The sequence below is a fragment of the Aquarana catesbeiana genome, linkage group LG06 (genome assembly GCF_042186555.1).
Source record: "Aquarana catesbeiana isolate 2022-GZ linkage group LG06, ASM4218655v1, whole genome shotgun sequence".
Lineage (NCBI taxonomy): Eukaryota > Metazoa > Chordata > Amphibia > Anura > Ranidae > Aquarana > Aquarana catesbeiana.
Genome location: NC_133329.1, coordinates 245,626,866 through 245,649,167, shown reverse-complemented (window position 1 = coordinate 245,649,167; position 22,302 = coordinate 245,626,866). Strand labels below are relative to the sequence as shown.

General features: G+C 42.7%; 1 protein-coding gene across 2 annotated transcripts in view; it reads right to left on the bottom strand.

Annotated features, from left to right (window-relative positions):
* Nucleotides 1–22,302, bottom strand: part of VPS16 (VPS16 core subunit of CORVET and HOPS complexes) — a 265,631-nt gene that overhangs the window by 70,029 nt on the left and 173,300 nt on the right. For both annotated transcript variants that reach the window (XM_073633127.1, XM_073633128.1), the window contains one exon: nucleotides 10,811–10,888. In XM_073633127.1, the coding sequence (XP_073489228.1) occupies nucleotides 10,811–10,888 (78 nt within the window). The remainder of the gene's footprint in view (nucleotides 1–10,810; nucleotides 10,889–22,302) is intronic.

Here is a 22,302-nt window from a genome sequence, read left to right as displayed (position 1 = left end):
ACTGGTGATGCCACCAAATGCGAGGAACATCTCTCCTCCCATTTCTTATCTGTCATGTCTGAAATCCAAACCTGCCATTTATCCCTTACAATCAATGGTTCTCCACCTATTTTAGCTTGTAATAGGAATGAGTATAATATTGCTATCAATCCTTTTCAGCCCTTGTGATACCAATAGGGGGATAATTTGATATCTTAAGATCCTGTTTGCCAGATTGTGCATGCAGAGCATGTCTTAGTTTTAAATATTTATAAAAGGACTTATGTGAGATATTGTGTTGTTTACTCAAGTATTCAATCGTTCGCATGTTCCCATGCTCATGTAACTGCTCTAATGTGAAAACTCCTTTCTGTCTCCAAAAACCCCCATCTGGAATTCCACTTAGTTGTTCCAATGATGGATTATTCCAGATAGGAGTTTCCTGAGGAATATCCCTAAACCCGAGTAGTTTCTTAATTTAGTGTAAAGATGGGGATCCTCTTTAAAGTGGAATTGAACTTTCACAAAAAAAAAAAAAAAAGCAGTGACTATGGAACACACCAGTGCATTGTGTTGTAGTATAGCTGCTTTTAACTCAAATCAGGAGCATGCAGTAATGGGTAGCTATGCTGCAAGTAAATTAAATAAGTGTTGTCAACATAGGAAACAAAGTAGGATTAGCAGGTATGATTTAATTTAAAGCAGTAAATATAAAAGTATATCACTTTTTGACAAAATATTTGTTTCCAGCTAGTTCAGAGGAGATTAACTACAGTAGTAGTTGGTGGTTTGTGTTGTGTGAATGACAGTGGTTGGGAAGCATCACTAGTCATTCACAAAAACAAAAGCACATGCTTGCATCTACTACATTTGTCCAAAATAGTCTGGTATAAGGATGAGCTCTGGCGTGTTCGCAAGCTGCACATGCCGAGCACGCCAGGAAGTCAGCAATGCGCTGCGCTAATCACAGGCAGTGAGACATTTCCCGATCTCTGCAGCCGCACATCGAGAAATGTGTCACTGCCTGTGATTAGCGCTTAGTGCAGTGCCGACTTCCTGATGGGCTCGACACGTGCAGCTTGCGAACACGCCGGAGCTCATCCTTAGTCTGGTATAGAAGCTGCCGACATGTACTTTTATCAGCCGCTGTCACTCACGCAACAAGCTGGTGGCTGTGGGAGAGTAAAGGCTTTTATTTTTGACTTTTTACACTTTTAACTGTAGCAAATGAGGCATGATTGCAAAATGGAAAGAAGACTGTGGGAAGCTGCAAGCTCAGACTTACTTGAATGACTGACTACAGACTTAAATGAAGCAGAAGAGGCTTAGGGATACACAGCAAAGAGGGCTGCAGATGTTTTGTCTGCGCCTGCACTGCCCAATCTCCTCTGGGCAGCCAGTCAGAAGCCCAACCAGCATGGTCGGCAGTGGGAGAGGCTAGCTATCCAACATCGTTGAATGTATAAATATAGTGTAGTACAACTTTCACAATAATACCAAAATAATACACCTAACAAAATAAATTTGATAAATGTCCACAAATAAAAATATTAGGTCCAATGTCCAATGCTTCACAATGTTAATGGTATTTTCTCTATGTACTGGTCTCACCACTCAGCAAATCCAATATAGCTGCAGGATGACATCATAGATTAAGCTCCACCCCCTATACACATTAGGTCTGGAGGGCCGGACTTCATCAGCAGGACATAAAGCATACAGGGGCAGAACTTTACATTGTGATGTGCTGTATCTAGCACTTGATGTGCTTTTTGTTCTCCAAGTGTTTTTAACCCATTGTTTGCGATAATAAAAGTATACAGAGAGCACTATTAGTCCCCTTTTGTCTTCCATATACCCCATGCTAATCTGAGCAGTGTGTGAGGTGGAAAGAAGCAGTGTTCAGATTAGCAGTCCCAGATAGCAGCCCAGAGGATGAGCGAAATAAAGAGCTTTTGGCTTAATTTTAGATCAAGTTCAAGGCAGGAGGTGAGCAATTCAGTCATATTACGTGGTGGAGTGCATGCATGAGATGGCCGATTTTTGCTATGAAGGAGAAGAAGCAATTTCAAGTTTGTCACAGTGGTGATTGGGATCATTTTATGGACTTTTAATGTTTGTATTTGTGTACATTTATCAGCTTTTTTTTGTTTTGTTAGGTGTATTATTTTGATATTGCTGTGAAAGTTGCACAACATTATATTTTTAAATTTTCCTTGGTTTTAGGGGGTGTTGTGAATTCACTCTAATGCCCTGTACACACGATAGGATTTTCCGACAACAAAACCGTGGATTTTTTTCCAACGGATGGTGGCTCAAATTTGTCTTGCATACACACGGTCACACAAATGTTGTCGGAAATTCCGAACGTCAAGAACGCGGTGAAGTTCAATAGCCAGTGTGGCTCTTCTGTTTGATTCCGAGCATGCGTGGACTTTTGTGCGTCGGAATTGTGTACACACGCTCGGAATTTCCGACAACAAGTTTTGTTGTCGGGAAATTTGAGAACCTGCTCTCAAACATTTGTTGGCGGAAATACCGACAACAAATGTTCGATGAAGCATACACAAGCTCACATCCAACATTTGTTGTCGGAAAATCCTATCGTGTGTACAGGGCATAACAGTGTTTTAGCGGGCAACTTCTTTGTTTTTCATTTTGTTTTGTGATAACCCCACTGTAGACACTGCGCAGATTGCTTTCACATTTCTAGTTAAAAAGACAACAATGCTTAGGAACCACAGCACCGATTTTAACAGGGAAAACTGCATTGTGCACAGTGTTCTGTTCTCTGAAGGATTAAACACGCGTCATGAACTTCTGGTGAGACTTCTGCTATATATTTTATTTTTTTACCTCACAAAAGTGAGTACACCCCTCAAATTTTTGTAAATATTTTATTATATCTTTTCATGTGACAACGCTGAAGAAATGATAGCTTGCTACAATGTAAAGTAGTGCGTGTACAGCTTGAATAACAGTGTAAATTTGCTGTCCCCTCAAAATAACTCAACACACAGACAATAATGTCAAAACCACTGGCAACAAAAGTAAAGTACACCCCTAAGTGAAAATGTCCGAATTGGGCCCAATTAGCCATTTTCCTTCCCCGGTGTCATGTGACTCGTTAGCATTACAAGGTCTCAGATGTGAATGGGGAGTGTGTTAAATTTGGTGTTATTGCTCTCACTCTCTCATACTGGTCACTGGAAGTTTAACATGGCACCTCATGGCAAAGAGCTCTCTGAGGATCTGAAAAATTAGAGTTACGCTTACTGGTAAAGTCTTTTCCAGTAGTCTTTCAGGACAGCCACAATGAGAGACCTTGGCTCCTCCTCTTCCTTTGGAAACACTGCGCCAGCCCCCATACATTTTCACCTCCCCCTGCCAGCCTAAGTTTTTTCTAGAGCACCTTCAGTAAGCTGGGGAGACACAAGAACACGTTAATAACATACCATCACATATTACTATTGTGCCTGCATTTAGATCTTCCTTAAGACCCCCCAAAAAAATTTGGGTGGGTAACTAGCGCCGTCCTAAAAGACTACTGGAAAATACGTTACCGGTAAGCGTAACTCTAATTCTCCCTCCCCGTCTTTCAGGACAGCCACAATGAGAGGATAGGCGAGCACTTACCACTTTAGGGCAGGACAACGGCTTGCAGAACCTTTCGCCCAAAGGCCTGCTCATTTGCCGATCCCAGATCCACTTTGTAATGTTTCATAAAGGTGGTGTAACTGAACCATACTGCTGCCTTGCAAATCTGCTCTGGCGTTGCTCCATCTCTTTCCGCCTGCGAAGCTGCCATAGCCCTAGTAGAGTGTGCTTTAATTCCCATGGGAGCCTCTTTACCTGCCAGTTTTTAGGCCTGGCTTATGGCTACCCTGAGCAATCTGGTAATGGTGCGTCTAGACGAATTCTGCCCCCTCCTTGCACCACCAAACAAAATAAACAGAGAGTCTGACTTTCTAAAACCCTTTGTCAGCTCTAAATACCGTAGGATACATCTCCTTACGTCTAAAGTATGGAACCTAAATTCCCTTTCACTTGAGGGATTAGGGCAAAAAGTGAGCAGAATTACCTCCTGGCTTCTATGGTATTTTGAAGCCAGCTTCGGTAAAAAAGCCAGATCAGTCTTAAGAACAACACGATCCGAAAAAATAACACAAAAGGGGGGTCTAACTGAAAGAGCCTCTATTTCGCTGACCCTCCTAGCAGTGGTCACTGCCACCAAAAAAAGGTTTTGTTAAGTCCTTTAGAGCACAATCTTCTAAAGGCTAAAATGGAGGCTCGTTAGGGCCTGTAAGACCAGGGAAAGGTCCCACTTAGGGAAGGATGGACCCTGCAAAACTCTGTCTTGCTTGAGCTTTGAAAAATCTGAACACCCAGGGGGGTTGGTGGCCAGTGATTTCTCTAAATACGCGCTGAGACTTGGCTCTTAAGGGTACTGGTGGCTAGCCCCTTATCTGCCCTGCATTGCAAAAACTCCAAGACTGCTATAGGGCTCTGCACCTTAAAGAAGTTCTCTAAACACCATTGTCTAAAGCGTCCCCAAACCTTTTGGTAGATTTGGCGCGTCTCCTCCTTCTTACTATTGAGAAGGGTGGCAACTAGTTGATCAGAAAAACCCTTGGTTTTTAGTATTTCTTCTTCAGAAGCCAGGCCAGCTAAGTTCCTGCAGTGTACCTGGGGACAGAGAACTGGGCCCTGTGATAGAAGATCCTTTCATAGTAGAAGGAGCAAGGGGGTTCCACTGCCAACTGCCTTTTGGGCCAGTGTGGAGCCACTAAGATTAGAGAGGTGTTTTCTAACTGAAATTTTCTTAGTACAGCTGGAAGTAGAACCAGAGGTGGGAAAGCGTAGCAAGTTTTGAAGTGCCAGCTTTGTGTCAGGGCATCTACTCCTAGAGCGTTTTCCCATCTGTTTAGTGAGAAGAAGCATGGAGTTTTTGCATTGCTCCTTGAAGAAAATAGGTCCACCTCTGGGGGGTCCCATCTCCTGACTATAAGGTCGAAAACCTCCTGATTGAGGACCCAGTCGCCTTCTCTCAGTTGCTTTCGGCTGAGGAAGTCGGCCACTACATTCTCTTCCCCCTTTAGAAACACTGCTAAAAGGGAAAGTGCGTTAGCTTCTACCCAGCTCAGGATCTCTGTTGCTACACTCAACAGGACTCCGCTCCTCGTGCCACCCTGCTTGTTTATATAAGCAATGACCGAGGAGATATCCGAACGCACCTGGATATGTTGGCCCAGGAGTTTCCCTCTGAAGGCTTCGAGTGCCAATCCAACTGCTTTTAGTTCTTTCCAGTTGGATGACCTCTTGAGTTCCTCTTTTTTTCACATCCCCTGTGCCGGCCGAGATCCCAAGTGTGCTCCCCAGCCTCTGCCGATTGCGTCTGTGGTAATCACTCTGGACACTGGAATGATCCACAGGCACCCCTGTGACAGATTTATCTGCTTCCTCCACCAACAGAGGGATCTTTTGACTGAAAGCAGGGTGTCTAATGACTCCTGGCTGTGATCCCACAGCCAGGACAAAGAACAAAGGCCTGCAGGGGACGGAAGTGTAGGCCTGCCCATTGGACCGCCGGGATGGCAGAGGACAGTAAGCCCAGGGTTGACATTGCTGCCCTTATTGATACCTGCTGGTTTCTTTGGAGGGAAGCTACCGCTCTGTCCACCTTTAGTATCTTTTCTGCTGGGAGAAAAACTCTCAGCTGTGTTGAGTCCAGCAGGTATCCCAGATAGGAGATTTGCTAAGCTGGAATTAAACTGGACCTTTCCAGATTCAGCAGCCATCCCAGCCCTGTCAGAGTTTGTTTTGTTAGTTCCAGATCCCTTATTAGCTGCTCTGGAGATACTGCGAAGTTGAGTAAATCGTCCAAGTATGCAATAATTGATACTCCCCTAAGTCACAGAAAAGCCATGGCTTCTGCCATGATCTTTGTAAATACTTGGAGTGACGAGGATAGGCCGAATGGCAGTGCCTGAAACTGCAGATGAATGGTTTCTTCCTCTACCTTCACAACTAGGCGCAGGAACTTTTGAAAAGTTTCCGCAATAGGGACGTGGAGGTAGGCGTCTTTGAGATCCAATGACACCATATAATAGTTCTGGGGTAGTAACGCCCTGAATGTGAATATAGACTCCATCCGGAACCTTTTGTAGGCAATTGATCGGTAAAGGGGTTTCAGGTTTAGGATTAATCTGTAACTTCCTGAGGGCTTTCTCACCACATAAACGTGTGAATAGAAGCCCCCTCTTCCTCCCCTTTTGGAACCCCGAAAACTACATTCTGCTGCTCTAGTTCCCTTAATGCCCCCAGGAGGGCCTCTGCCTTTGCCGCACATCTGGGGAGAAGTGTGACTAGGCTTTGCCGTGGAGGGGGCTCTGTAAACTCTAGGCAGTACCCCTCCTTACGATCCCCAGGATAAATTGGTAGGGGGAAATGACTTCCCATTGTGGAAGGAAGGCCCCCGGTCTTCCACTATGACCAGTGGGTCATTTGTTTTTACGGGGCTGCTCAGGAGGGTGAAAAATCGCTCCTCCTTTGCCCTTACCCCTTTGGCTCCAAGTCTTCTTCCAATATCATCTCATTAATTGGACTCAAGTTGGCAGACACCTCACTCCAATTAGCTCTTGGAGATCTCATTAGTCTAGGGGTTCACATACAATTTCCACCTGCACTGTGAATGTTTACATGGTGTGTTCATTAAAAACATGGTAACATTTAATTATTTGTGTGTTATTAGTTTAAGCAGACTGTGATTGTCTATTGTTGTGACTTAGATGAAGATCAGATCACATTTTATGACCAATTTGTGCAGAAATCCATATCATTCCAAAAGGGTTCACATACTTTTTATTGCAACTATATGCTACCCCTTGCAAAATAGTCGGAAAGGATGACAAAATGGTCTCTTTTGCCGTACTTGCCTCAATGTGGGCTTGAATCTGTGTAAGCCAATGTTCGAGGTTATGAGCCACCACTGTGACCGCCATATCTGGTTTCAGATTACCTGGAGTTGATTCCCAGGTCTTTTTTAGAAGGGAATCAATTCTCTTGTCCATGGTATCTGTCAGAGCCCCTAAATCCTTGAAGGCCAGATCTGTTTTTCTGGAAACTTGCGAGAATGCTGTGTACAGTCTGGGGTTCTTGTTCCAGATTGACGCAGAGTCATCCGAAAATGGAAACCTTCTTTTCAGGGACCTGGAAAAGAAGGGTTTCTGCTCAGGATCCTGCCATTCCTTTTTGACTGACTCTACCAGGACCTCATAGACTGGGAAAACTTTTTTTCTGTTCTCCCAAAAGCCCTTATACATTTGTCATGGAGAGATAGGGGTTTCTTGAATACCCAGGGTGGTATAGACTGCCTCTAAAAGGTCCTCTACCTCATCAAGGGACAGTTTGTATCTTGAGGGTTTCCTGGACTCCCCATCCCGGTTCTCTCCCTCCGATTCCTCCTGAGAACCGGAGGTAGCACCGTCTGGTTCCTCCCTAGCCTATTCTCTGGAAGCCCCCGCAGTCTCCTCTGCCGAAGCAGTGGGCATAGGTTGGGAAGATGCAGAGCCCTGTGCCATGGGTGGGGTTGTATTCTGTGTTGCAGGTGAGGGATTAACGGGAAATTTTAAGCCCTCAAACAAGGTTTTGAAAGACTGAAAAGTTGAGGATAACTCTTTAACCGATGCTGCTAACCCTGTCTCCTGTTCTGATGCCCTTTCGCTAACCAGAGCATCAATGCAATTTTTACATAAAACTTTTTTCCAAGCCTCCCCTAGGGTGTCACTACAGGAGGCACACTTTCTCTTAGAGCTATGCGTGTTTTTTTTTCTCAGTAGCTTTCTGAAATGCATACAAAAAAGCACAAATCAATATCCCCATAAGACATCACACAGAAAACAACCATGGGGAGTACCTAGCCCTTCTAAAAAAAAAAAAAAATAAGGGACTTGTTCTCCCCCCCCCCTTCTCACCACCTAGAGGGGTTCCCCCCCCCACTACAGAAACCATGGTGGGAGAGGAAAATCCTAGGCAGAGAGGACCCTTTGCCAGGGTGCCCTTACCTTCGGATGGCTGGAGCTGGCATCGCTGAGCGATGTCTGAGCTTCTGCTTATGACATGCTGGTGGTGCTGCCTGTGGAGTGTTCACACCACCTGTGCTGTGCTCCGACTCGTCTCCAGCCTCCGCCTGGCCCCCTATCAAGCCTGCGACCCGGAACCGAAAGTCGCAGGTCAAAAGGGAAAACTTCCGCCGCCAAGACCCCCCTGTAACGAGCCCCTTGCTTGCTCGGTTCCACTCTCCCGACACTCCTCTGCAGCTATAGAATCAGATTGCAACGTCTGATGGTTCGGTCATGCAATGCTCCGGGATTAGAACTTCAGCTATGTGCCGTTCTAACCCAGTTGTGATAGCTCAGAACAAACACCAGGCAGGCTGTATGTAAGTTCAAACAGGAATCTCTTTTATTGCAATATACAGGCTCTTTTATACACTAAAAGTGGAGGTGCATACCTCCGACTCATATTACTCTAACAATACAGCTGTAACCTAATTAACCTAATTAACATGAACTAATTAACTAATCCCTTTAGACAGCCTAGATGACTCAGACATGGCCTTTAGGCCAGACTGGCCATCTTGTAGTTCAGAAAATCCAATCAACATTATCACAATAGCAGAGTTAAACACAAACAACAATGGGGATCTAATGACTCTTAGATCCCATATTAGAGACTTATTTACAATACACATTTTAGCAGACAACAGACAGGTAGCTGGAATTGACGACATTAGCATTTAACAGTAGGAGTCCCAACGGTATGAATCAGTCACTATTCCAATATGGCAAATCCAGGGTCCCCAGAGTCTGTGTGTCCTGGGGGACCAGGACCCGAATCCACAGTAATACCACCTCAAGGGTCCCCAGGCATACAGCTCACAAAGAGCACCGTTCCCCCAAATGCCAGGGCCCATGATCAATCGGCAAGAGGCTAGCATACAGTCCCCTCCAAAAGTCTCTCTCCCGGCTAGGTCTGTCACACCCCCCCCCGCGGGTAAAGGGCGTCACCCGCCGTCCGGCCCGCCTGGTTCCACTTTGCGGCCTGTACCCTTTACAGGGGGAACAGTGAAGCTTCCCTGCCAACAGCCCTGTGGCTGTGATAGTGGGCCCCCGGTCTTCCACCTGCACTCGGCGAAGCTGGGGAGGCAAACATGTGGCAGGTGAGTACCATGCCGCTGCCCTGGGAGAACACCTGTCTCCAAAACAGGGACTAAAAATACAGTCCCCAGTCTCAGTCTTAGGCCAGGTTCCTGTGCAGCATCTCCCCACCAGGGGAAACAAATAACTGAGGCTGGCAGGGGGAGGTGAAAATTTATGGGGGCTGGTGCAGTGTTTCCAAAGGAAGAGGAGGAGCCAAGGTCTCTCATTGTGGCTGTCCTGAAAGACGGGGAGGGAAAAAAGAATTGTTGCTCCACATAAAGATGGCCTAGGCTATAAGAAGATTGCCAAGAACCTGAAACTGAGCTGCAGCACGGTGGCCAAGACCATACAGCGGTTTAACAGGACAGGTTCCACTCAGAACAGGCCTCGCCATGGTCGAACAAAAAAAGTTGAGTGCACGTGTTCAGCAGCATATCTAGAGGTTGTCTTTGGGAAATAGACGTATGAGTACTGCCAGCATTGTTGCAGAAGTAGAAGGGGTGGGGGGTCAACCTGTCAGTGCTCAGACCATACGCCGCACACTGCATCAAATTGGTCTGCATGGCTGTCGTCCCAGAAGGAAGCCTCTTCCAAAGAGGATTCACAAGAAAGCTTGCAAAGTTTGCTGAAGACAAGCAGACTAAGGACATGGATTACTGGAACCATGTCCTGTGGTCTGATGAAACAAAAATAAACTTATTTGGTTCAGATGGTGTAAAGCGTGTGTGGCGGCAACCAGGTGAGGAGTACAAAGACGTGTCTTGCCTACAGTCAAGCATGGTGGTGCGAGTGTGATGGTCTGGGGCTGCATGAGTGCTGCCGGCACTGGGGAGCTACAGTGCATTGAAGGAACCATGAATGCCAACATGTACTGTGACATACTGAAGCAGAGCATGATCCCCTTCCTTAGAAGACTGGGCCGCAGGGTAGTATTCCAACAGGATACCGACCCCAAACACACCTCCACTGCCTTGCTAAAGAAGCTGAGGGTAAAGTTGATGGACTGGCTAAGCATGTCTGCAGACCTAAACCGTATTAAGCATTTGTGGAGCATCCTCAAATGGAAAGTGGAGGAGCGCAAGGTCTCCAACATCCACCAGCTCCGTGATGGCATCATGGAGGAGTGGAAGAGGACTCCAGTGGCAACCTGTGAAGCTCTGGTGAACTCCATGCCCAAGAGGGTTAGGGCAGTGCTGGAAAATAATCGTGGCCACACAAAATATTGACACTTTGGGCCCAATTTGGACCTTTTTACTTAGGGGTGTACTCACTTTTGTTGTCATCGGTTTAGATATTAATGGCTGTGTGTTGAGATATTTTGAGGGGACAGCAAATTTACACTGTTATACAAGCTGTACACTCACTACTTTACATTGTAGCGAAGTGTAATTTCTTCAGTGTTGTCACATGAAAAGATAGAATAAAATATTTACAAAACTGTGAGGGGTGTACTCACGTTTGTGAGATACTGTGTGTGTGTGTATATATATATATATATATATATATATATATATATATATATATATATATATATATATATATATATACACACACACATATACATATACATATACATATATACACATACACACACATACATTTATCTGAGTGTGTGTAATTTGTACTCTTACCTTGGCAGCCCAATCATTTTTTGCTCTGTTGTACTCATCAACAGCATTCTGTAGCTCTGCAACACGACCCTCAACACTCTGCAAAAGAAAAGTATTCAGTAAAAATGTGAAAACCTGAACCCTGTCTATAACGAGTGATTGTTAGGATATTGTACACAATGCTAAGAATGATCAAACAGAACAACAAACTTTTTCATAATGTGTTATCTACCAAAGTCCCAGTAATACCACTTTTTCTGTCCCAGGGACCTCTCTATAAGTCAACGGCCGAAAACAATATTTACCCGATTAGGGTACGGCCTTGCACATATATTAGGGTCATGTTTTGCAAGTTTTACCATCATGGTTACATATAAAAAGAAAAAAAAAAAAAAAGACACAGGTGTGTGTATGAATAAGAGTGAGTCGAATAAGAATTCCCAAACCCTCATGTGTTGTGTTCACCAAGGAAGGCATCTAGTTTCTTTGAATTTATCTATCAGCTGATACCACTACCTGGGGAAGGGAGTTGCACATTTTCACTGCCCTAAAAATAAAGACCCCCTTAACTGGTTCCGGACAAGCCGCCGCAGTTATACTGCGGCAGGATGGCTCTCCTGGGCGAGGTGTCGTAGCTGTACATGGGCGCACGCACGCGCCCCCGGCGCACCCGCGGCGGTCGGATTCGCTCAAGAACCTATTAGTCTCCAGGCCCAGGCCAATGATTTCTGGCCTGGACCTGGTGATCGGTTCTGGCGAATGGGAGACTGTCCCCTGCCTGTGTTTATACTTACAAGTTATGTCATCTCCCTCTCTGGAATTCCTTTCCATTCCAGAGAAGGGACATCCAAACGTGAGTTGCAAGAATACTACACTGACACAGTGCACATAGGCACACATTTCACCCCCAATCGCCCCCCCCCCCTGTTAACCCCTTCACTCCCTGTCACAGTGTCACCCAGTGCAGTTTTCATATTTTACTTTGATCACTGTACTGGTGTCATTTGTGACACTAATAAGTGTTAGGGTACTTAGTAGTAGGCCCAGATAGGTCTAGGGACCCCCCCCAAAAACCCCCCTAATAAAGGTTTAACCCCTTGATCACCCCGTCAGTGTGTAGTTAGCCAGTTAGCTAGTTACTGTCACCGTCAGGTTTTTAGAGTGTCAGGGTACCCGCCATATATTGCTGAATAAAGGTTTAACCCCCTGATCACCCGCCGGGTGACATCACTTATGTTTTAGCTTCAGTTAGGGGGTGTGGTCATGTCATCCTATGACCACGCCCCCTTATGACCTCACAGTTCCAGCATGCCCCGGGACTGTGATGTCATAGGGGGGCGGGGTCACCGCCTATATAAGTCATAACAGAGCGCACAAACAGCATTACAGCCGGAGAGAGCGTCTTGTCAACATCTCTGGAAGAGAAGAGGGAAGAAGATGAGCCAGATGTCCGGGCTCCTCTGCTAGCAAAAGAGCGGCAAAAGAGCAGAAGATAGCGGAGTAGCCCGGCAGAAGGAAGAAGGCACCGGAGAAGAACCAGAGAGCGCAGAGACGACACCGGAGAGAGGGAGAAGACGCCGGAGAGACCCCCAAAGTCGGAAGAAGACCCCGGAGCTGCCTAATAAATTAATTTTAAAACCTGTGTAGTGTTTTATTTATTGACACTTTTTTCCCTAGGTGAATGGGTAGGGGAACAATGTACCCCATACTCATTCATATAGGGTGGGGGGCCGGGATCTGGGGGCCCCCTTATTAAAGGGGGCTCCCGGATTCTGATAAGCCCCCCGCAGACCCCAACAACCAACGACCAGGGTTGTCGGGAAGAGGCCCTTGTCCTCATCAACATGGGGACATGGGAACGCAGGGCGCCCCCTCCCCCAAAGCACCCACCCCCTATGTTGAGGGCATGCAGCCTGGTACGGCTCGGGGGGGTGGCGCTCGCCCGTCCCCACCCCCTTTCCTGACCGGCCGGGCTGTGTGCTCGGATAGGGGTCTGGTATGGATTTGGGGGGGACCCCCACACCGTTTTTTTTTGGCGTAGGGGGTTCCCCTTAAAATCCATACCAGACCTAAGGGCCTGGAATGCCCATGGAAGGGAACCCATGCCTTTTTTTTTAAATTTGGCGTGGAGTTCCCCCTCAAGATCCAAGTCGGATCCCCGCACCAGTGTGAACCTGGCTCACAAGGTGTCAATCTCGCCAATAAAAGTGGCGAGATTGACACAATATCAGACAACAATACAGAAGTTGACCAAAGGGTGGTGGTAAAGAGCTTAAAAACCACGTGATTTGGTGAAAGTTGACTGGAAAAGTCCTGTCGTCTGTATGCAAGACAAACTTCTAGCCAACGCCCTTTGTACAAAAATCCAATAGAAAGTTTGTACAAAGTCCTATCGTGTGTATGGGGTTTTACTGTTATACTGTAATGCTACTTTGCTTTATTGTAGCCGAAACATGGGGGCAGGGGTGGAGGGGCGATTTGCTCCTAACATTAGGGGCGGATTGCCCCCATGCTTCGGCATATATTTTTTAGGCACAAATTACGATAAAAAAATAAGTTGTTTTATTGAGTTAATGTTTTATTGTTACCATTGTTTGCTTTTCAGGTACGCCATTCAGCTGCAGCACTGATTTATTTATCTTGACAGCAACAGCGTTTGCTCTCAGGATACGTAAATCAGCGATTCCAGTGCTGTAGGAGGTGATTTCACCACCACAATTTAAAAAAATAAATAAATGTATGCCCATCATTAAAAATGGGTGTATGAAGGGGGGTATTCTAATGGTGGGCATACCCATGATCAATCTCTTTTTTTTCGTTCAGCCCACAGGCTGCATGAAAAAAAGAACATTACAATGTATGCCCAACAAGGATCAGCAACGTACTGGTATGTTGCTGGACTTTGAGTGGTTATACCAGAATGATTCCTGCAGGTTTAGGTATCATCTTGGTATCATCTTGGTATCATTCTTGGTATCATTCTTTTCAGCCAGCGGTTGGCTTTCATGTAAAAGCAATCCTAGTGGCTAATTAGCCCCTAGACTGCATTTTACAAGCAGTGGAAGGGAACGTCCGTCCCCCCGCCGTCTTCCATGGTTTTCTCGGGCTCCCCTGTCCCACCAGGGAACCTAAGAATGCAGCCGGTGGTTCCGCCAGCTGACCAGGGTGCTGATCAGAGACCAGAATGGCTCCAATCATCTCTATGGCCTAAAAAACCGGAAGCTACGAGCATTTCATGACTTAGGTTTCGCTGGATAATAAGCAGCGCCGTTGGGAAATTGGGAAAACATTTTATCACACCAATCTTAGTGTGGTCAGATGCTTTGAGGGCAGAGGAGAGATCAAGGGTCTAATAGACCCCAATTTAAAAAAAAAAAAATTTAAAAAAATTAAAAAAAGGAGTACCTGTCACTACCTATTGCTATCATAGGGGATATATACATTCCCTGAGATAACAATAAAAAAGATTAAAAAAAAAATAAAATAAAAAAATGAAAGGAACAGTTTAAAAATAAAATAAAAAAGCAAAATAAATAATTTAAAAAAAAAAAAGCTTGGGGTGTCTACTTTGGGTTTTGTGCTATCTTGGCATTTTAAGGCCTTCAAAACTGTGATAGGTAGTGAGGAGTGAAGCGGTGAGGAGTGGTGCTGGGTTTTCGGGGTCCTGTACTTAGCTAAGCTCCCAAAAAGTCTCACACATGTGGTATCCCCATACTCAGGAGAAGCAGTAGAATGTATTTTGGGGTGCAATTCCACATATAACCATGGCATGTGTGAGCAATATATCATTTAGTGACGACTTTGTGCAAATTTTTTTTTTTTGTCATTTTTTTCAATTACTTGTGACAAAAAATAAAATATTCAATGGGTTCAACATGCCTCTCAGCAATTTCCTTGGGTTGTCTACTTTCCAAAATGGGGTCATTTGGCGGGGGGGGGGGGGGGGGGGTTGTACTGCCCTGCCATTTTAGCAACTCAAGAAATGAGATAGGCAGTTATAAACTAAGCTGCGTAAATTCCATTAAATGTACCCCAGTTTGTAGATGCTATAACTTTTGCGCAAACCAATAAATATACACTTATTGACATTTTTTTTTCCCAAAGATATGTGGCTGAATACATTTTGGCCTAAATGTATGACTAAAATTGAGTTTATTGGATTTTTTTTAAACAAAAATAATAACAAAAAGTAGAAAATATCATTATTATCAATATTTTAAAAAATATTCGGTCTTTTTCCATTTATATCGCAAAAAATAAAAATCGCAGAGACAATCAAATACTTTCAAAAGAAAGCTCTTTTTGTGGGAAAAAAAAAAAGACGCAAATTTTGTTTGGGTACAGCTTTGCATGATCGCGCAATTACCAGTTAAAGCAGCGCAGGTGTCAAATTGTAAAAAGTGCTCTGGTCTTTAAGGGGCCAATTCTTCCGGGGCTGAAGAGGTTGAAAGGGGTTGTAAACCCTCGTGTTTTTTCACCTTAATGCACCCTATGCATTAAGGTGAAAAAACTTCTGTGTCATTGCGGCTAGTGGTTTATTAAAGAGAATTATCAATGTATCTCTCTTGAAAAGATGATACCCTTTTTCTACATGAGATACATCTTCCTTTGTTTTCTTCAGCTTGGCACTGCATGCTATTGCTAATTTTGTGTTCAACAAAGACCCCCAAATTCTTTTCCATCGTCAAATTCCCCAGAGAAGTTCCTCTAAATGAGTATCTTGCATGCATATTTTTAAGTCCCCAAGTGGGCAAACCTTTACATTTTTCAATGTTAAACCTCATCTGCCATGTAGTGGGTCATATACCTCTACTTTATCAAGGTCTTTCTGCAAAGTTGCTATACCTTGTTCCTAGTTTTTTACATGGCACACTTTGATTTCAGTATTTGCTGATAATACCAAACTAAATTTCAACCTCTAGTTGTAGTTCTGCAACAGTTGGAGGGCCGTAGTTTGGAGATCCCTGCTCTAGACCATTCAGAAACAAGTTAAACAGAATTAATCTATTGACAGAGCCGTATGCCCCACTGGACACAAGCTTAGAACATTTAGATAATGAGCCATTTATCATTATTATCTTGACGTGTTCCTGGAGCCAGTTATCCATTTCAGTCATTGCTTCAAGCAATCTCTTTTACAGTGGATAAAAAATGTTCCTGACCCAGAACACTACCACATGCATGTGTGCACTAGCAATCTCCAGTCCTAATGCTTCTTTCAAATGGTGGAAACTGCCTTAAAACGTGAAGGTAATAGGATTGTGGGCACCGAATTTCAATAAGCTGTTATCTGAGGCATCCACCATTTGATTTCATTCATTGTAATCACTCCTCATGAATGAAGGCTGGAAACGGCATCAGCTGTTTGGTCACCAATGGAATAGGTGGGGAAAAAAAACAAAAAAGCCTGTCATTTCGACTTCAAAAAAATGTGTGGAAATGCTTCCACGCTTTGGTCGCGAGGAGCAGTGTTGCAGCTGCCTCCTGGTAAGCAAAAAAGAATGGGGTGGATGTGGCGCTGCTTCACTGATTAATGTGATATAGTGCAAAGGTACTCTAGTTCTCCCACTTAACAGCGAGACCACTAAAAGTACATAAAAAAATACTGTTTGGTGTTAAATCAAAGATTTTAAGTCTATAAACATGTGCAATATCTGTGCCTTATGATACAAAACATGCAGTGTGCGTCTGTCTTCACTCATGCTCCCTCTCCTTAACCACACTAACCAGAAGACTCTCCATGCCAAGGGGGTACACAGCATTTTCAGCTCACAATGGCTATAATCAAGATCCCAAGCCCTGGAATCCTATATTCCCCTTCTTTACTTGGTCCTATTATCCAGCAGTCTCATGCACATGATGGGATAAAATAAATAAACCCTATAGTGTGACTCAGTTTTAGATATCTTATTGTAAAGACCTTAAAACACACTTACATGGTCCACTAGGTAATAAAAAAAAAAACAAAAAAAAAAACAGGAAGTCAGGAACGCCATGCGCTCCATGGACCGGAACCGGAAGTGAGGTAATGCTGCTGTAAGCTCCACTCCTTACACCCCTTGCCAACAAGCCCCAAAAAAACACAAGGGTTTAAGATTCTGAAAACTCTCAGATAACAACCTAAAAACACCTTGGGATCAACACTCGCTTCAGCTGAGGCCTGAACATCCAACTAGTGGAACTTGGAGAACATCTGAACTAAGGACCAGGCAGTGGTGGTCTTGCAAATCTGGGATACAAATGCTTGATGTTGAAAAGCTGAAGAGATGCCAACAGTCCTGGTGGAATGTGCTTTGATGGGAAAGGGAGGAACCCCTTTCCTTAAGGGTGTCGGTCCAGAAAATACATTTTCTAAACTACCTGGCAATACTGGTGTGGGAAGCAGGGTGTCCTCAGTGGAGGACCTACAGGCAAAACAAAGAGGAACTCAGTCTTGCGCACAAATACCATGGCTGCTAGGTAAACCCTGAAAGCCCTCACCACATCTAAGCAGCCTAGGGCAATTTCTGTATCATTGTTTAGAGTAGGATAGAGGGAAGGGAGAACAAGGTCCTCACTGAAATGGTAAGAAGAGACCACCTTAGATAAAGAAGAAAGTTTTGGTCTCAAGACTGCCTTGACCCTATGCAAAAGAAAAAGAGGAATTTTAACTTGCCTGTAAATTCCAGATCTTGGAGTACAGCACATGACATAGGCAACTTATTCATACCACATGGGGTTATAGGCTCATAGCTTCAGGTGATTGGACACTGGCAAGCTTTTGAGGACACAATCCTCCACCTAGACATACAGTACACAGACAACTTATTCATACTCCATGGGACATCCCCAAGCAATGAATACAAAGGGTGGGCAAAAATTGTGCCAACCGGCCTAATAAACTTAGGTTAAAGAGCCAAGTTCAGAGTGTTGCTGCAAGAAAGTTGGGCAACAGAGGCAACAGAGGCTTGGTGCCCAAAGACCTTGCAAATGGAGGTCTAACACAAAACACCTTAAAAGTTTTATTTTTTTTTAACAGGGAGTTCGAAGTCAAAGGCTTTTAAAAAATAATGGATGAGGCCCATAACTGCTCTTTAACGGTGCTAAATTCAAGATCAAGGCCTGTTTGCAGGAAGGTCAAAATGCAGGGCACGGCATAATCTTAAGGACTCTAAAATAATGAATAAATAAACCAAACAATTTAATTTTATATTTTTTTGTATTTTGCAAAGTGCCTTATGAATTTTGTCTGTCTATTCATCGAAAAAAAATAATGAAATGTTTTTTTATATCAATCTATCATAGTTCATAAGCTATCAATTTAATTAAATGAACAAGTCACTTTTCATTGTGGATGAATACTGAAAAACAGTTAATAGGTGGTAGGGTATTCACTTTGACTTATTGCAATATTTAAATTTGCTTGACAGTTTGTTTAATCACTTATTAATTTAGTTCTCACCCTTTTAACAGCGTTTAGAAGTTTGTTTACATATATATAGTTTTATGTTAAAACATTGATGAAATGAGTTAGCACATCTATATATTTTAGCATTTTTTACAGTGTTTGTGTGCACATTTTTATAGTTTGCGGCTTTCATTGTGTATTCCATTTTTATTTCTACCTTTATCACTTGCATTTAGCACAGACGTTTACACATACAGCGGTTTATAAGCTTCAGGACTGAAATGACTGCTCACACCAGGCAAAGTAAGAGCTCCAGGTATGGACATAGATCTTCTTGGAAGTGCCCTTGCTTGCTTTCAGCAAGGTAGCAATCACACACTCAGAAATCCTTCTAACCTTAAAGATCTGGAATTTAACAGCCATGGTGTTAAAACCAGAGACTGTAAAGCAGGGTGGAATAGAGGGTCTTGAGATAGCAGATCTGGCCTGTTGGAAAGAGGCCTGCTAGAAGTCCGAGTATGTCTGTGTACCAGATTAGCAAAATATTCTCCTTGCTTGAACATCAAGTATCTACAATATTGTATTCTACCTGCTTCCATTTGCTGTTCATCTGCTCTCCTCTCCCTGCCCTGAGTTTGTGGCCTTCTCTGATACTTTATATCAGTACTGCTGGGACCTTGAAGAAGGGGAAAGACCCCAAAAGCTTGTCCTAAAAAATTGTATGTTAGTGCAAATAAAAAATGTATCACGGCCAGAAGGGTTCACGGCCTTATTTTATAAGAAACTACCGGATATCGTGGTCCCTCATCTCATAACTATGTTTAATAGTCTAAAGAAAGATGATCATTTCTCCGCAGACATGTTACGGGCCTCAATAATGATGCTTACGAAACCCGAGAAAGATACACAGTCGTGGGCAAATTTTCGCCCAATCTCCCTTATTAACATAGATGTGAAACTCTTAATCAAGGTACTCGCCAATAGCTTGAATCAGATTTTGCTAAGAGATGGTTCTCTATAAAAAACCTGTATTTATAACTGAATGTAACTGCATTCTGATAGTCACACACTGTGTGGGATCATGTTACATTCCAGTTATATTTCTTATTACTTCTGATTCATATAGCCTTAGAATATATAAGTGAAATAAGGAAATTCTTGTTCAGTTATATATTATCAGGTAATAACAATAGATTTATTACTTTTTAGGACAAATATGTTCAATAATCCAGAAGTAATGGAAGCTTTTTCTTTCTTTTCTTAAAACAAATATATTATTACCTAACTAGTTCCTAGAATTATGTTTTTGTTTATTCTAATCTGAAGCAATACAACCTCAATTTTATGAGTTAACATATCTAAACAGTTACATATGAATAAAATATGTAATTGTTTACTCTAAAAGGGTTAAAATCCCAAAATAATTCAAACTATCTTCATCAATACCAAAGTTATTAACAGTACCTTTCTAACTGAATTATTTAGCCTAGGGCAAGACTAACCATATACAACCACCCTGGAATAAATAATTTCAACAAAAACTATATTCTGCACTCCAATTAAGCAAACATCATTTTGATGTCTTTTGACATAGCACTTCTCTCCTGTAAGCGGAAGATCCGTGTACCCCCATTAGCCCTCCTCATTCTCCCAACCATATTATGTGGGAGTGTGACGAAGGCACTTATTCCCCTGAGAGAGATATTTATTCTCTTTCACGGGTAAATTGTGATTACTTGCAAAAAATAATTTATACAATGTATCATCTAATCTCATATGTTTTTTGTTTACTCTTTACTCCAGAATTCACTGGTTTCTTTTCTATCTATTCATCTCTTCAGTCCACACAGGTTGATCTGCGCAGTCAGCTCTGCATAACAAAAAGTAAGTCAAAACTATTTGATCTATTGCCATGGCACCACTGAATATACTTTCCCTGAATGTTCAGGGAATAAATGTCCCTCAAAAAAGGACCAAAGCCTTCCGTACTTTCCATAACAAGAAGGCTCACATAGTATGCCTCCAAGAAACACACTTCACCAAAGATTCTACTCCAAAATATATTTCTCCTTTTTATCAACAAATTTACACAGCTTCTGCCTGTACCAAGCAAAGGGGAACTCTAATTGCATTTCACCGATCCACACCATTCACCTTATCATCAGAAATTAAAGACCCAGAAGGTAGATACCTGATACTCATGGGTTATATAATGGATACAGCAATCACGGTGATTTCCTACTACGCTCCTAACAAACAACCTACACCATTCCTCTCACATATATTACAAGTGATTAATACACACAAAATAGGAACAGTGATAATGTGTGGGGATTCAAACCAGGTCCTCCTCCCATTTCTAGATAAATCACCTTTTACAACATCCAAAATAACCTCTAGATTACTTTTTTCTCAACTTCTTTCCAAATACAATCTGGTAGATTCATGGAGAGAAAGTAACCCAATGAAAAAGAAATTCACTTATTTCTCGCACCCTCATCAAACCTTCACCAGAATAGATCATATTTTTCTAACAATAGGAATGATACCAGAAATTATCGCATCAGATATAATTCCGATTCCGTGGTCTGACCATAATGCAGTATACACTACTATAGCCTCAGCCATACCAAAAGCGCATGACCCAACGTGGTACTTACCGGACATAATGCTCAAACACCCACTACATCAGAAGGCCATTGAACAAGCTTTAAAGGAATACATATCAATTAATAATACAACAGACATCTCCCCAATAACACTGTGGGAAGCTCATAAGCCTGTCTTGCGTGGTACAATACAAAGACAAATGGCACTATTTAAACGGGAACGCAAAAATCTAGCAAAAAAACTAGAACTCAATTTTAATGCAGCCTACATATCATTTCAAGATAATCCATCCCAGAGTACAAAATCTCATCTGGAAAAATCTAGATTGGAATACGATCTATTTCTCACTGAGTCAGTTGATAAATCCCTCAAACGCTCCAAACACAATTTCTACATGAATACAAACAAACCAGGTACATATTTGGCTCGGGCATTAAATTCAACTAACAAATCTTTCAAACCAATACGTTTGAAATTATCAAAAAATGTTTATACTTGTAATCCAGTTAAAATAGTCCATAAATTTCACTCACATCTCGCAACTTTATACAAGACAAACAATGAATTTAATCCTACAGAGGCTGAATCCTTCTTCTCAAAAATAACCTTACCTGAGTTATCTCAGAATCAAAAAAGCAGTTTGGATGAGCCAATAACTATAGATGAAGTTGCTAACGCCATAAAAGACCTAAAACTTAACAAAAGACCAGGCCCAGATGGCTACTCGGCTTTATACTATAAAACATTCTCAGAAATACTCTCTCCCATTCTCACTGAAACTTTTAACAAACTTCTAGATGGACATTCTTTTCGGCAAGAAACACTAATGGCAATTGTTTGTATGATCCCAAAACCCCTTTCTGATGATACTTCCTGTGTGAATTATCGGCCTATCTCTCTGTTAAACCTCGATATTAAATTATTAGCAAAAATAATAGCAAAACGCCTCAATAGCATTATAGGAAAATTAATACATAGAGATCAAGTAGGCTTCATGCCAAATAGACAGGCAGGCGATAATATACGCAGGGCAGTGTTATTGGCACATATTGCTAAAAAACGGAAAATCCCTTTATGTTTTCTATCTCTCGATATTAAGAGGGCATTTGACACAGTATCCTGGCAATATATGCAATATTCATTACAAAAATGGGGTTTTGGACCCCACTTTTTAACATGGATCAAAGCATTATATAATAAACCTAAAGCCTATATAAAATATGCTGGATACAAATCTGAAGCCTTTAATATCGAAAGAGGTACCCGACAGGGTTGCCCATTATCTCCCTTATTATTTGCCCTTATACTCGAACCCATGGCCCAATACATCAGAACAAACCAAACTATAACTGGCATTGAAGTAGGAGGTATTACACACAAATTATGTATATTTGCAGACGATATATTACTTTTTCTATCATCACCACAGGTCTCTGGTCCTAACTTAATACCAGCTCTTGATGGATTTGCAGCCCTATCCGGCCTTATGATTAATCCTAAGAAATGCCTAGTGCTT